Below are 16,284 nucleotides of genomic sequence, written 5' to 3' on the forward strand. Positions count from 1 at the left end.
TTCTCACGGTATATGCCCAGCAGCGGGATTGCTGGGTCATATGGTAGTTCTATTTTTAGTTTTTTAAGGAAACTCCATACTGTTCTCCATAGTGGCTGTATCAATTTACATTCACACCAACAGTGCAAGAGGGTTCCCTTTTCTCCACACCCTCTTCAACATTTATTGTTTGCAGATTTTTTGATGATGGCCATTCTGACTGGTGTGAGGTGATACCTCATTGTAGTTTTGACTTGCATTTCTCCAATGATTAGTGATGTTGAGCATTCTTTCATGTATTTGTTGGCAATCTGTATATCAACTCTGAAGAAATGTCTATTTAGGTCTTCTGCCCATTTTTGGATTGGGTTGTTTGTTTTTTTGATATTCAGTTGCATGAGCTACTTGTAAATTTTGGAGGTTAATCCTTTGTCAGTTGCTTCATTTGCAAATATTTTCTCCCATTCTGAGGGTTGTCTTTCATCTTGTTTATGGCTTCCTTTGCTGTGCAAAAGCTTTTAAGTTTCACTAGGTCCCATTTGTCTATTTTTGTTTTTATTTCCATTTATCTAGGAGGTGGGTCAAAAAGGATCTTGCTGTGATTTAACTCATAGAGTGTTCTGGCTATTTTTTCCTCTAAGAATTTTACAGTGTCTGGCCTTACATTTAGGGCTTTAATCCATTTTGAGTTTATTTTTCTGTATGGTGTTAGGGAGTGTTCTAATTTCATTCTTTTACATGTACCTGTCCACTTTTTCCAGCACCACTTATTGAAGAGGCTGTCTTTTCTCCATTGTATATTCTTGCCTCCTTTATCAAAGATAAGGTGACCATAAGTGTGTGGGTTTATCTCTGGGCTTTCTCTCCTGTTCCACTGATCCATATTTCTGTTTTTGTGCCAGTACCATACTGTCTTGATTACTATAGCTTTGTAGTAGAGTTAGAAGGGAGACTGATTGTTCCAGGTCCGTTTTTCTTTCTCAAGATTCCTTTGGCTATTCGGGGTGTTTTGTGTTTCCATACAAATTGTGAAATTTTTTGTTCTAGTTCTATGAAAAATGCCATTGGTAGTTTAATACGGATTGTGTTGAATCTGTAGATTGGGTAGTAGAGTCATTTTCACAATGTTGATTCTTCCAATCTAAGAACATGGTATATCTCTCCATCTGTTTGGATCATCTTTACTTGCTTTCATCAATGTCTTACAGTTTTCTGCATACAGGTCTTTTGTCTCCTTACTAGGCTTATTCCTAGGTATTTTATTCTTTTTGTTGCAATGGTAAATGGCAGTGTTTCCTTAATTTCTCTTTCAGACTTTTCATAATTAGTGTATAGGAATGCAAGAGATTCCTGTGCATTAACTTTGTATCGTGCTACTTTACCCAATTTGTTGATTAGCTCTAGTAGTTTTCTGGCAGCATCTTTAGGATTCTCTATGTATAGTATCATGTCATCTGCAAACAGTGACAGCTTTACTTCTTCTTTTCCGATTTAGATTCTTCTTTTCTGATTTGGATTACTTTTATTCTTCACTTTCGATTTGGATTCCTTTTATTTCTTTTTCTTCCCTGATTGCTGTGGCTAAAACTTCCAAAACTATGTTGAATAATAGTGGGGATAGTGGGCCACCTTGTCTTGTTCCTGATCATAGTGGAAATATTTTCAGTTTTTTCACCATTGAGAATGATGTTGGCTGTAGGTTTGTCATATATGGCCTTTATTATGTTGAGGTAAGTTCCCTCTATGCCTACTCTGGAGGGTTTTGATCATAAATGGGTGTTGAATTTTGTCAAAAGTTTTTCTGCATCTATTGAGATGATCATACGGTTTTTATCCTTCAATTTGTTAAAATGGTGTATCCTATTGATTGATTTGCATATATTGAAGAATCCTTGCATTCCTGGGATGAACTCCACTTGATCATGGTGCATGATCCTTTTAAAGTGCTGCTGGATTCTGTTTGCTGGTATTTTGTTGAGCATTTTTGCATCTATGTTCATCAGTGATATTGGCCTGTAGTTTTCTTTCTTTGTAACATCTTTCTCTGGTGTTGGGATCAGGGTGATGGTGGCCTCACAGAATGAGTTTGGGAGTGTTCCTCCCTCTGCTATATTTTGGAAGAGTTTGAGAAGGATAGGTGTTAGCTCTTCTCCAAATGTGTGATAGAATTTACCTGTGAAGCCGTCTGGTCTTGGACTTCCATTTGTTGGAAGATTTTTAATTCCAGTCTCAATTTCAGTGCTTGTGTTTGGTCTGTTTTGTTTATATTTTCTATTTCTTCCTGGTTCAGTCTTGGAAGGTTATGCTTTTCAAGGAATGTGGCCATTTCTTCCAGGTTGCCCATTTTTTTGGCATATAGTTGCTTGTAGTAATCTCTCACGATCCTTTGTATTTCTGCAGTGTCACCTGTTACCTCTCTTTTTCCATTTCTTATTCTATTGATTTGAATCTTCTCCCTTTTTCTTGATGAGTCTGGCTAAAGGTTTATCAATTTTGTTTATCTTCTCAAAGAACCATCTTTTAGTTTTATTGACTTCTGCTATCACTTCCTTCATTTCTTTTTCATTTATTTCTAATCTCATCTTAATGATTTCTTTCCTTTTGCTAACTTTGGGGGTTTTTTGCTCTTCTTTCTCTAATTGCTTTAGGTGAAAGGTTATGTTGTTTATTTGAGATGTTTCTTCTATCCTGAGGTAGGTTTGTATTGCTATAAACTTCCCTCTTAGAACGCTTTTGCTACATCCTATAGGTTCTGGGTCATCGTGTTTCCATCATTATATATTTCTAGGTATTTTTTTATTTCCTCTTGGATTTCTTCAGTGAGCTTTTGGTTATTTGGTAGTGCATTCTTTAGCCTCCATGTATTTGTATTTGTTACAGTTTTTTTCCTGTAATTGACATCTAGTCTCATAGCATTGTGGTCAGAAAAGATACTTGATACGATTTCAATTTTCTTAAATTTACCAAGGGTTGATTTGTGGCCCAAGATATGGTCTATCCTATAGAATGTTCCATGAGCCCTTGAGAAGAAAGTGTATTCTGTTATTTTTGGATGGAATGTCCGGTAAATATTAACTAAGTCCATCTTGTTTAATGTATCATTTAAAGCTTGTGTTTCCTTATTTTCATTTTGGATGATCTGGCCATTGGTGAAAGTGGGGTGTTAACATCCCCTACTATGATTGTGTTACTGTCAATTTCCCCTTTTATGGCTGGTAGCATTTGCCTTATGTATTGAGGTGCTCCTAAGTTGGGTGCTTAAATATTTACAATTGTTATATCTTCTTCTTGGATCGATCCCTTGATCATTATGTAGTGTCCTTCTTTGTCTCTTGTTATAGTCTTTATTTTAAAGTCTATTTTGTCTGATATGAGAATTGCTACTCCAGCTTTCTTTTGATTTCCATTTGCATGGAATATCTTTTTCCATCCCCTCACTTTCATTCTGAATGTGTCCCTAGGTCTGAAGTGGGTCTCCTGTAGACATCATATATACAGGTCTTGTTTATGTATCCATTCAGCCAGTCTCTGTCTTTTGGTTGGAGCATTTAATCCATTTACATTTAAGGTAATTATCAATATGTATGTCCCTATTACCATTTTCTTAATTGTTTTGGGTTTGTTATTGTAGGTTTTCCTTCTCTTGTGTTTCCTGCCTAGAGAAGTTCCTTTAGCATTAGTTGTAAACCTGGTTTGGTGGTGCTGAATTCTCTTAGCTTTTGCTTCTCTGTAAAGGTTTTCATTTCTCTGTCCAATCTGAATGAGATCCTTGTTGGGTAGAGCAATATTGGTTGTAGGTTTTTCCCTTTCATCACTTTCAATATGTTCTGCCACTCCCTTCTGGCTTGCAGAGTTTCTGCTGAAAGATCAGCTGTTAACCTTATGGGGATTCCCTTGTATGTTATTTCTTGTTTTTCCCTTGCCGCTTTTAATATTTTGTCTTTGTATTTAACTTTTGATAGCTTGATTTATATGTATCTTGACATGTTTCTCCTTGGATTTATCCTGTATGGGACTCTTTGCGCTTCCTGGGCTTGACTATTTCCTTTCCCGTATTAGGGAAGTTTTCAACTGTAATCTTTTCAAATATTTTCTCAGTGCCTTTCTTTTTCTCTTCTTCTTCTGGGACCCCTATAATTCGAATGTTGGTCCATTTAATGTTGTCCCAGAGTTCTCTGAGACTGTCCCAATTCTTTTCATTCATTTTTCTTTATTCTGCTCTGCGATAGTTATTTCCACTCTTTCATCTTCCAGGTCACTTATCCGTTCTTCTGACTCAGTTATTCTGGTACTTATTCCTTCTAGAGAACTTTTAATTTCATTTATTCTGTTGTTCATCATTGTTTGTTTGCTCTTTAGTTCTTCTAGGTCCTTGTTAGACGTTTCTTTATTTTTTCCATTGCATTTCCAAGATTTTGGATCATCTCTACTATCATTATTCTGAATTCTTTTTCAGGTAGACTTCCTATTTCCTCTTCATTTGTTTGGTCTGGTGGGTTTTTACCTTTCTCCTTCAACTGCTGTGTATTTCTCTGTCTTCTCATTTTGCTTAACTTGCTGTCTTTGGGGTCTCCTTTTCTCAAGCTGCAGGTTCGTAGTTCTTTTTGGTTTTGGTGTCTGCCCCCAGTCGGTAAGGTTGTTTCAGTGGGTTGTGTAGGCTTCCTGGTGCAGGGGACTGGTGCCTGTGTTCTGGTGGATGAGGCTGGATCTTGTCTTTTTGGTGGGCAGGACCATGTTCGATGGTGTGTTCTGGGGTGTCTGTGAACTTATTATGGTTTTAGGCAGCCTCTCTGCTAATGGGTGGGGTTGTGTTCCTGTCTTGCTAGTTGTTTGGCATAGAGTGTCCAGCACTGTAGCTTGCTGGTCTTTTAGTGGAGCTGGGTCTTAGCGTTAGGATGGAGATCTCTGGGCAAAGTTTGGCCCTTTGATATTACATGGGGCAGGAGGCCTCTGGTGGACAAATGTCCTGAACTCAGCTCTCCCACCTCAGAGGCTCAGGCCTGACACCTGGCCAGAGCACCAAGACCTTGTCAGCCACACAGCTTAGAATAAAAGGGAGAAAAAGAAAGAAAGTTAAAAATAAAGAAAAATAAAATAAAGTTATTAAAATAAAAATATATCTATTATTAAAAAATTTTTAAAGTAAAATAAAAAGAAAGATAGAAGAGAGAAACCAAACCACCAAAGAAATTCACCAATCATAACAAGCGCTAATAAAAAAAAAAAAAAACGGACAGACAGAATGCTAGGACAAATGGTAAAAGAAACCCATACAGACAAAATCACACAAAGAAGCATACAGATACACACTCACAAAAAGACAAAAAGGAAAACATATATATATATATTTATAAAAAAAAAAGGAGGAGAGCAACCAAATCAATAAACAAATCTACCAATGATAATAAGCTCTAAATCCTAAGTTAAGATAAACATAAAACTAGAAACAAATTAGGTGCAGAAAACAAACCCCAAGTCTATAGCTGCTCCCAAAGTCCACCACCTCAGTTTTGGGATGATTCGTTGTCTATTCAGGTATTCCACAGATGCAGGGTACATCAAGTTGATTGTGGAGATTTAATCCGCTGCTCCTGAGGCTGCTGGGAGAAATTTCCCTTTGTCTTCTTTGTTCACAGAGCTCCTGGGGTTCAGCTTTGGATTTGGACCCATCTCTTTGTGTAGGTCGCCCTCTGGCGTCTATTCTTCACCCAGACAGGGCAGGTTTAAAGGAGCGGCTGATTAGGGGGCTGTGGCTCACTCAGGCCTCGCAGGGGAGGGGTATGGAATGCAGGGACAGCCTGTGGCGGCAGAGGCTGGCATGACGTTGCAACAGCCTGAGTTGCACCGTGTGTTCTCCCGGGGATGCTGTCCCGGGATCGTGGGACCCTGGCAGTGGCGGGCTGCACAGGCTCCTGGGAGGGGAAGTGTGGACAGTGACCTGTGCTTGCACAGAGGCTTCTTGGTGCCTGCAGCAGCAGTCTTAGCATTTCACGCCCGTCTCTGGTGTCGATGCTGGTAGCTGCGGCTTGCACCCATCTCTGGAGCTTGTTTAGGAGGTGCTCTGTACCCCCTCTCCTCACACACCCTGAAACAATGGTCTCTTGCCCCTTAGGCAGGTCCAGACTTTTTCCCGGACTCCCTCCTGGCTAGCTGTGGAGCACTAGCCCCCTTCAGGCTGTGTTCACGCAGCCAACCCCAGTCCTCTCCCTGGGATCCGACCTCCGAAGCCCGAGCCTCAGCTCCCAGACCCCACCCACCACAGCGCATGAGCAGACAAGCCTCTCAGGCTGGTGAGTGCTGGTCAGCACCAATCCTCTGTGTGGGAATCTCTCCCCTTTGCCCTCTGCACCCATTGCTGTGCTCTCCTCCGTGGCTCCGAAGCTTCCCCCACGGCCACCCCTCATCTCCACCAGTAAAGGGACTTCCTAGTGTGTGGAAATTTTCCTCCTTCACAGCTCCCTCCCAGAGGTGCAGGTCCCGTCCCTATTCTTTTGTCCTTGTTTTTTCTTTTTTCTTTTGCCCTACCCAGGTATGTGGGGAGTTTCTTGCCTTTTGGGAAGTCTGAGGTCTTCTGCCAGCATTCAGTAGGTGTTCTGTAGGAGTTGTTCCACATGTAGATGTATTTCTGATGTATTTGTGGGAAGGAAGGTGATTTCCATGTCTTACTCCTCCACCATCTTGAAGCCCAGGCCCGAGCATGATGATTTTAAAGTCATTGAAAGGGAAGTTTCTAGGCAGAGCCTGGATGACCATCTGTGAGGTGGATTCCTACATTGGATGAGGGCAGGGTTGGTGGGAAATGGACCTGATGACCTTTCTAGGTGCTGCCATCAACTATTACACGATACAGCACAGTCACTGAAACTTAGGTATGTATCAAATTTTCAAGAAACACAATATGATCCTATGGACAATTATGTCAGGGATGTAAATAGACTAGAAATGAATGTACCGCATTTAATTTTTAATTTATCTCAGGCAAATAATTTACTGATTCTAATATTGCAAAATGTTTTGGAATTACACCAAACATAACACAGCTGATAGTCTCCAGAAGTTGACATTTTAAGATATCAGGACATACAAATCACATTAGGCTAAATGTGCAATAAATTTACCGCTACCCATATGGACGATGACATAGGAGTTGTATGTATAAAGTAAAATAACAAATATAGTTCAAATTATTTTCTTTTGGGTTTGAAGTAGATGGTGAGATTTCATGAAGCTCATTTATTGATAATTAAGTGCTACCCTAAGCACTTTATATCTGTGCTCTAGTTTACTCCTCACAATGCTAGGAGGTCCTGAGGCTAACAGGGATGGGGCAACTTGCTCAAGGTCACTGAGCTAACATGTAGCAGGCAAAGACTTGAACCTGCCCCAAAGGCTCTCTGATCTGGAGCTCCTCACCTAACACTAAACACTGTGCTTCCATTTCCCTCCCGTGTTTCCTTATTTGCAGGCAACACTGAAACTTCTGTTGCTGGAGTTTATACTGGTAAATGCGGGAGGAGGTTCTCTGAAGACTGCCTAGAAGACTAAGGCAAAGTAATTTGAGTTTTTAAATGTGAATTGAACAAACCTGGCAGGGCTCTGTGAAGTGAGGTATATGTATGTTGCTACCGTTGTAAATGGGTTCAGTATTTCTGAAAGCTATCTGATAGCTTGGAATGAGAGCTATAAAACTTTTCTTGCCCTTTGACTCAGTAATTTCCTTCTCTAGAATATACCCCAAGGAAATAACACAAAAGAAAAAGGTGACTTGTTCAAGATGTTCATTCAGGGGCTATTCGTGTTAGTGAAAACCTGGAAACAACCCGAATTTCCAGTAATAGGACAATGACTGTGCAAGCTCAACTACATAGAAAAAGAAGAAAATTTTATAATCTCTAAAAATGGCAAATGTAGACTACATTCATATGTGGACACATATGTAAGAAATTACTTTGAAAAGTAGAATACAAATTGGTATAAGCATAATCTTGTACAATCAAGTAAAACAGTATGTGCATAAACAATCACACAAGAGAATTGTGAATTTATAAAGAAGTATATCCCTCACTTCGTTTTTAAAACTCCAAACAGTGAAATTGGCATATAGATTGTATTTAATAAAGACTTAGAGGGGCTTCCCTGGTGGCACAGTGGTTGAGAGTCCGCCTGCCGATGCAGGGGACACGGGTTCGTGCCCCGGTCCAGGAAGATCCCATATGCCACGGAGCGGCTAGGCCCGTGAGCCATGGCCGCTGAGCCTGCATGTCCGGAGCCTGTGCTCCACAGTGGGAGAGGCCACAGCAGTGAGAGGCCCACGTACCGCAATAAAAAATAAAAAATAAAAAAAAAACCAAACCAAACAAAAAAAACTTAAAGACTTAAATTATACAAAGGTAATTTCTTAACTGAGACCTGACTGTATCTTACATGTATTAACGTTGTATCAGTAAAAGCTAATCTTTTATGAGGACTTACTAAGTGCTAGGTGCTTTTCCAAGTTCTTTCCTTGTATTTTCTCATTTAACCCCCTATAGCCTTAGGAAATACGTATTATTATTATAATCTCTCTCCTAAAAGGAGGAAATGGGAGCATAGAGAAGCTAAGTAACTTGCCCAAGGTTACACAGGCTATGGCCAAGATGGAACTTCAACCCAGGTAGACTCACTATCTGGACTGTATGTACCCATTATGCCACAATGTTTTCTCTTATTTGAAGAAAAGTTTCGAGATCTTGTTCTTTCCCATTAATCATTTCTAGATTTTGTTTTCTGCTTTTCTTCTTCATCACTCCTGTTTGGTTTACAATATACAGAATTCTTGCAGGAAAGGGTCAGATACAAAATTTGAGATAAAAATATTCTCCATCCAGTGTCACCTGCAAGAACACAACCTACCTGCCCTAAGTGGTAAGGGTTTTTTTTCCAAGAAGTGAGACTAAAGTAGGGTTTTTTAATCAGGTGAGGAAATCGTAGAGCTTGGAAAATAAAATGTTACTGTGGGCACATGGGATAATTACAGAGGAGAAAAAATATAACATTTGAGCAAGGAAATACTCAAATGAAGTTAAACCTAAGAAATAAATTGGCTTGGGATAACTGACGAATATAGAATAACATTTTGAAACTCTTTGGGAAAACGATAGTTTAAAAAAAATTTTATGTTTACAGTTGCCTAGTTTCTTATACTTTGCAAAGTATTTGTTAATGATTACTGAATTCTCATACTGTAGAATGGTAGACAGTCTAGTCGACAGAAGAGAAAACAAAGTCAGAGGTTAAGTGGCTCACCCAGAGCAGGCTGCTTGTCTCTAGCCAAGCTGGAGCTCAGTCCCAGCTCTCGTACTCAGTAGAGCTAAGCATTGATGCTGTTCAAGACAGGGACAAAGCTCTGTGCATACCTTCCCTTTAAACCGTCCAGAGCTCATGAAGCCCTACATCATAAGTATAAATCCAATGAGAAAAGTCCAGAAAACAATATAACATAAATGGAATCATAGATGAAAATTAAATATACAATGGGATCCTCTTAAATGAAGGAGACAGAGTGAAAGCAGGACTAATATCTGTAGAAACTCCACGGTTTGGGAGATGTTGTGGGCATGTGGCTGTTATGTTTGGAAAGACAAAGCTCAAATCCTTCTATCTAAGTCCTTATAAGAGGCACATAATTATAGGACTCTGTCATCTTCAGTACAAAATGCACAAAATAAAATTTTTGTTCTATCTGTACATCCCATGGAAACATTTGCATAGTGAATGAGGTAGACTACATTTTATACGTTCCTAAACAGCCTCACCTTCTCACCTGGCTCTGTCTTAGGGAAGCCTACACTTTCTTCAGAGGTCAGATCAAAGCCTCTTCAGATTCTTCAAGTAAGACTCATCCTCCCTTTCCTAGGCCCTCACAACATGTCCTAGAACATCTTACTGCTGACCTTGCCTTCTTCCTTGTGCAGTTCCCTCATGGCATAGCACATCTGGGATTTATCTTTGTCTCTTACGGCCCCAACACAAGTGCCTTGAACACTGTAGTTGATTACTGAATTGGTAAGACCTTGCCTGAGGTCCTATCACGCTCTAAGAGTTTATATTTTCTTGGATCTGGGTTGTTCAAATTTGACCACAGAAATGACCTCAATAAAGGATTCTCTTCACACTTAAAAAATCTTGTCTCCTTATAATCATATTTTATGTTGACCTTTTATACCAGAACATTTGCATTAATTTAATGCATTAGTAATCAGCACTGGCAAATAGCAACCTCATAGCCAGAAGGTTAAATTATAAAGTGTCTTTTATAATCAAGTAAGAATATGGCAGTCATCAAACTTAAACAAACTAACTTGAGATTTGCTTTTACCATAAATCTTATAAATAGTCCACCAGATTCTATTCAATATGAAGGTAAGAGATTCAAAGCCAGAACTTCAGCTCTTTGAAGGTCTCTCTTTAAAATGAGCTGGTGAATAAAATGCTGGTGAAAGAACTCAACATTTCAGAGCAAAAAGTACATCACTCTACCAAGGCCAACTGCTCTTCATGGACACAAATAATGTTCTTTTTATTAGCAATTTGGAATAACAATTAAAAACATTCATTTTATTGAGATTTTTATATAAAAACTAAGAAAACAATTCTTCACAGTAATTATGAAAATATGAGAAAGTGCTGAGCTTCTGAAACACAGTAATCTTCCTAACTCCCCTATCTTTCCCTGGGCCATGTGTGGTAGTGCTGTGATACTCAATTAAAAAGCTTATTTAGCCTGGAAGGGTGGGATAGGGAAGGTAGGAGGGAGGGAGACGCAAGAGGGAAGAGATATGGGAACATATGTATATGTATAACTGATTCACTTTGCTATAAAGCAGAAACGAACACACCATTGTAAAGCAATTATACTCCAATAAAGATGTAAAAAAAAAGACAAGCCACAAACTAAGAAAAAAATTGGTATTCAGAATATATAAGGAACGCCTACAAATCTATTAGAAAAAGATTTTTTTTAAACCAAAAGCAAGTAGGTAAAAGACACAAGTAGATATTTCACAAAGGAGAAAAAACACACGGCCAATAAACATATGGAAAAAACAAAAAAAAGAACCACCTCATTAGTAATCAGGAAAACAAATTAAGATTCCAATGATATATCCTTTTATATCCACCTAATTCCCCCCCCCACCCCCCAAAATAGTTGATAATACCAAGTGTTAGTAAGCTAGAACTCTTTAAGCCCTACTGGAGGGAGCATACATTGATTTAACCACTTTGGAATACTAGCACTATTTGTAAAGTTGAATATTCACATAGCCTATGACCCAGCTGTTCCACTTGTAGGTATGCCAAGATATACAAAAGAATATTTATAGTTTATATTCTCTCACCCCCAAAAAAGATTGGAAACAACCCAAATATCTGTTGAAGGAAAATGAAATGAATTTTCATTTTGAATACATAAATAGTCACATGATGGAACATTACACAGCAATGCAAACAAGAGAACTACAGATACATATAACAACATGGATGAATTTTAGCAACGTCATACTAAGTAAAAAAAGCAACTTGTAGAAGATTACATTATAATACCATTTGTAAAAAAACTCCAAAACAAGCAAAATTAATCACTATGTTGTTTAGGGATTGTAAATATAAATTATTTTTTCATAAAGCAAAGGAATATCAATGAAAATTTAGTTTAGTGGTTATCCTTGGATGTGGTAGAAGGCAGGGAAATGGGTTAGAAAAAGAGCACACACATTGATGTGATGGTACTGGCAGTATTCTTGGTGTTTTTTTAAAATATCGCAAATTATGTTTTTAAAAAAAGGCTTATTTATAGGGAAGATAAAGACTAGGGAATAACAAGAATACTACTAGGGCTTGCAATGAAAAGTAGGCTAAGAAGAAGATGAAGTAATTATTTTCAATTATACCACATTCTACAAAATAGCAAAAAACTCCCATTACATTTTGTGTAATATGAGAAAAAGCTCTTTGATCCATGAATGGGCTAATCCAACAGCTATTCACATAATTCCTGTCCTTTTCAGGGAGAATAGCAATCAATGATCAAGAAGGAAAGTACAAGTCACAAAAAGCATGAAATCTTACTTCTTCATCATCTTCAGTAAATGGAGCACCTTCAGGAATCTTATTTATTGCTTGGGCCACACCGATAATCTCACCATCACTGCTTCGGATAGGCATGCACAGTAATGATTTTGTCTTGTATCCAGTTAGCTTGTCAATTTCATCATTGAATCTGCGATCCTAAAAATAAGACAGAGAGGGCATCATTAACTGCATTTGCATTGTTGTCAGGGAGAAGGAGAGAGAATGTTTCTGTGTGTGATACCTTATCACTGGGAACTTCACCCCGTGGATTTTTAATAACAAGAACAGATCTGATTTCATGTTGAATTCACCAAAGGAACATAAATGAAAATAAATCACCACCATAGTTTTTAACCATGGTAAACGAAGAGAGAAACTTTAAACCCCACTACAACAATATATCAAAGTTGGGGAAGGGGCAAGTGTTTTTAATAGAACTTTACACTGTGCTATTTATTAAAATATGTTATTTCGCATAGACAACTGGCTATGAAGTATCATATAAGAAATATATATTAAGCATTATGAAAAAATATGCAGAAAAACCAATTATGTTTCCTCAGTCAAAATGATCCTGTGAAAAAAACAGAACTTATGGGCCCATACTGATACTTTTTAAACATTCTAAAAAATGTTTTTAATGTGGTGGGTAGGGAGGAGGTAAAAGGCTTCTTTACACAATGTCAGCTAAAAAATGTAGAAGGATTGATAAAATTATATAATATCTATTTTGCAACTACAGATACAATAATGGATACAAGCAAGGATCATCAATAGATGCCAATACCATTGGATGAAAAATTGTTAGTAAACAGGGTATTCACTTAGTCTCAAAGTGCCTCATTAAATTCAAAGAGAAAAAGATGTCTTTATCATTATCTACTGGACATAATATTAAACAAGTAATCAAACTTAGCATCACCATTAATGAGACAAAACAGCACCATGTGCGCCTCCTGATGTGATGCAATAAGAAGGACACAGCGTCATCAAGAATGTGGAATGGGGCTTCCCTGGTGGCGCAGTGGTTGAGAGTGCACCTGCCAATGCAGGGGACACGGGTTCGTGCCGCAGAGCGGCTGGGCCCGTGAGCCATGGCTGCTGAGCCTGCGTGTCCGGAGCCTGTGATCCGCAACGGGAGAAGCCACAACATGAGAGGCCCACATACCGCAAAAAAAAAAAAAAAAAAAAAAAAGAATGTGTAATGTTCTTGTCAAAGAGCTGAATCTGATCATTCAGGAAAAGAAAATTAAGAAAAATGCAGATTATTGCTCATTCCTTCAGAAGCCTGACCTGCACTTTTCAAAAATGTCAATACCATGAGAGGAAATAAATTAAAAATAAAAATAAAGCCATGGGAGCTGTGTTGGTTTAAAGAAGACTGAAGAGACCTGAAACTTAAATGAAATGTGAGATCCTTCATTGAAAATTGTTATGCAATTTGGGAGGGAGACAATTAGAGAAAGTTGAACAAGGACTTTACATTAGATAATATCATTGTATCAATATAAATTTTCTTGGGTGTGATAGTGGTATTGTAATTATATAGGAGAATGTTATTTTTAGGATATACATGCTAGAGTATGTTAAGGTGAAATATACTACCTTCAACTTACTTTCAAATGGAAAGAAAGAGAAAGAAAGAAAAGGAAGGAAGGAAGGGAGGCAGAAAGAAAGGAAGAAAGAGAGGGACTTCTCTGGTGGTCCAGTAGTTAAGGCTCCGTGCTTCCATTGAAGGGGGCACGGTTTTGATCCCTGGTTGGGGAACTAAGATCCCACATGCTGAGTGGGCCAAAAAAAAAAAAAGAAAGAAGAAAGGAAAGGAAAGGAAAGGAAGGGAAGGGAACGGAAGGGAGAAAAAAGAAGGAAGAATGGAGAGTGAGAGAGAGAGAAAAGACTGGCTCCTAAAAGGGTAATAGGGACTAAAAACATTCGAAGGAAGAAGATAAACTGGATCCAGGCTCACTGCTTCAAGCCAGGGGCTGAAGTGAGGCTTCTCCCAATGCTCTTGATATTTCCTTGTTAAAAGAGGTTTAAAAATCAAAAACAGGGCTTCCTTGGTGGCGCAGTGGTTGAGAGTCTGCCTGCCGACTCAGGGGACACGGGTTCGTGCCCCGGTCCGGGAAGATCCCACATGCCGCGGAGCGGCTGGGCCCATGAGCCATGGCCGCTGAGCCTGCGCATCCGGAGCCTGTGCTCCGCAACGGGAGAGGCCACAACAGTGAGAGGCCCGCGTATCAAGAAAAAAAAAAAAAATCAAAAACAAAGCACTGCTGTTGACCACCATAGAGAGCTATGAATTTTATCTGACTGAGGGCCTAGAAAGGCTGGCTGCGGACAAGGTGATAACTTCAAGACCAAACAGTGCTGGGCTTCTATGACCTCTGTGATATCCCCAATATCAAAAGACCTCTGTGATATCCCCAATATCAAAAGAACAGGAACCCTCTTTGTAATAAGGCCTGATTCTGGTCTGGGGCCTATGGAGGCCATTCTAAACCCTTAGTTAGGGAGAGGGGAGCCCTCAAGAGAGAAGGGAATCAAAACCCAGACAAAACCAAATCTCCTGCTCAAAATGAGCCTGCAACTAAACTTTCAGAAAAACACTAATTTGTATTACTTTTTTTTTCATTCACTGAGGAAACATTATGTGTCAGGCTGTGAGCTAGGAGATACAGCAGGAAACAGAAGCATCATCCCTGCCTTCAATGAACCTGAAATTTAGTAGATGAGGCAGATGACATATAAATGTATAATCATATATCGTGCTAAGTGATACTGAGGAAAAGACAAGGTACCACGAGAGAGGCTCAAAAGAAGGAACCTATTTTTATGGGGATCAAGGAAGTTCTCTCAGAAGACAGGACAAGTAAGCTGTGACTTGAGTCACAAGTAATAATTTGCCAGTCAACTAATGGTGGGATAAACTTTCCAGGAACCTGGAACAATGCACATGTGAAGGTCCTGAAGCAAGAAAAAGCTTAGTAATTTCCAAAAACTCAAAGGTCAAAGGCAAGAGCACAGGAAGCCACAGGGAAAATGGAAGAGGAAGGCAGGGGCCAGATGGTACCAAGTCTTACAGGACCAGACAGGAGTTATATTATTCCTAAATGCAATGGAAAATCACTGAAGATCTTGAAGCAGAAGGATGGTATGATTCATTATGCAGCACTTAGCATTCTCTGAAATCATCATCTTAGTTTATTTGTTCTCCCACCACTGGTATATAAGATCTGAGAGAGCAAAGCTTTTATTTCTCATTTACTACTTCATACTGGCTTACTAGAGGTGTTCCACAACACTTTCCCTGAGTAATAGGTGTTTTTTTTTTTTAAAGACTGTGTTGTAATTATGCAAAATATTAGAAAGTTGAAAAAGCCCTAAGGCCCCACATTTCACTGTGATATTATTGTACATGTACAGAAGAGAGATGCACAAATGTTTACTGCAACATCAACTATGAAAAGAAAAAAACTGGAAATTATTTGAATATTGGTCAATAGAAAGATAAACAAATTATGATGTCGTTTTGATATACTATACAACAATTTAAAGGAATCAGCTAAAGCTACTTGTATTAACATGAACAAACATCAAAAACATGTTAAGTGAAACAAGCTGCAAACTGATACCATCTATATAATACCACCAAAATTTAAAAACAATACTAAATATTATGTATGGATTCATACATGTAGCAACAGTATAATGCATGCATGGGAATAATAAAGTCTGAATTGATATAAGTGGTTACCGCCAGGGAGGAAGGGAGGAAATAGCATGAGGGAGAGGTTAGAGGGAGGCTTCAATTCTAACAACACAATTTTCCTTCTTTAAAAAAAAACTGTGAAGCAAATGTAGTACAGTGCTAAAATTCTATAAACTTTGATGGTCTTATCTAAGGGTTTGAAATATTTTATAACAAAAAGTTTAAGACCAACTTTTAAAAGTTAAGAACTTTGTGGAAGATGATATAGGGCTGGAATAGGAGAAACCAGTAAGGAAATTTCAGTGGTCCAGGTTAGGCAAGAAGATGGTCTGGATTAAAAGAAAAGCAATGGAGCTAAGGAAAAATAGATGGATATGTTGAGTCTACAGTACTTCCTAATGAATTGGTTGGTGATGGGGGTCTAGAGAAAGAAGAATGAATCTCAGGTTTTAATTTGAGAAACTATATAGATGGAAGTGCCATCT

General features: G+C 38.6%; 1 protein-coding gene across 1 annotated transcript in view; it reads right to left on the minus strand.

The window, feature by feature from the left end:
- The window catches only part of PDE11A (phosphodiesterase 11A), a 419,270-nt gene that overhangs the window by 358,408 nt on the left and 44,578 nt on the right, over positions 1 to 16,284 (minus strand). Inside the window, exon 2 of the mRNA XM_065880101.1 lies at positions 12,088 to 12,246. Coding sequence (XP_065736173.1) covers positions 12,088 to 12,246 — 159 coding nt within the window. The remainder of the gene's footprint in view (positions 1 to 12,087; positions 12,247 to 16,284) is intronic.

This window comes from Phocoena phocoena, chromosome 7, assembly GCF_963924675.1.
Source record: "Phocoena phocoena chromosome 7, mPhoPho1.1, whole genome shotgun sequence".
Classification (NCBI taxonomy): domain Eukaryota; kingdom Metazoa; phylum Chordata; class Mammalia; order Artiodactyla; family Phocoenidae; genus Phocoena; species Phocoena phocoena.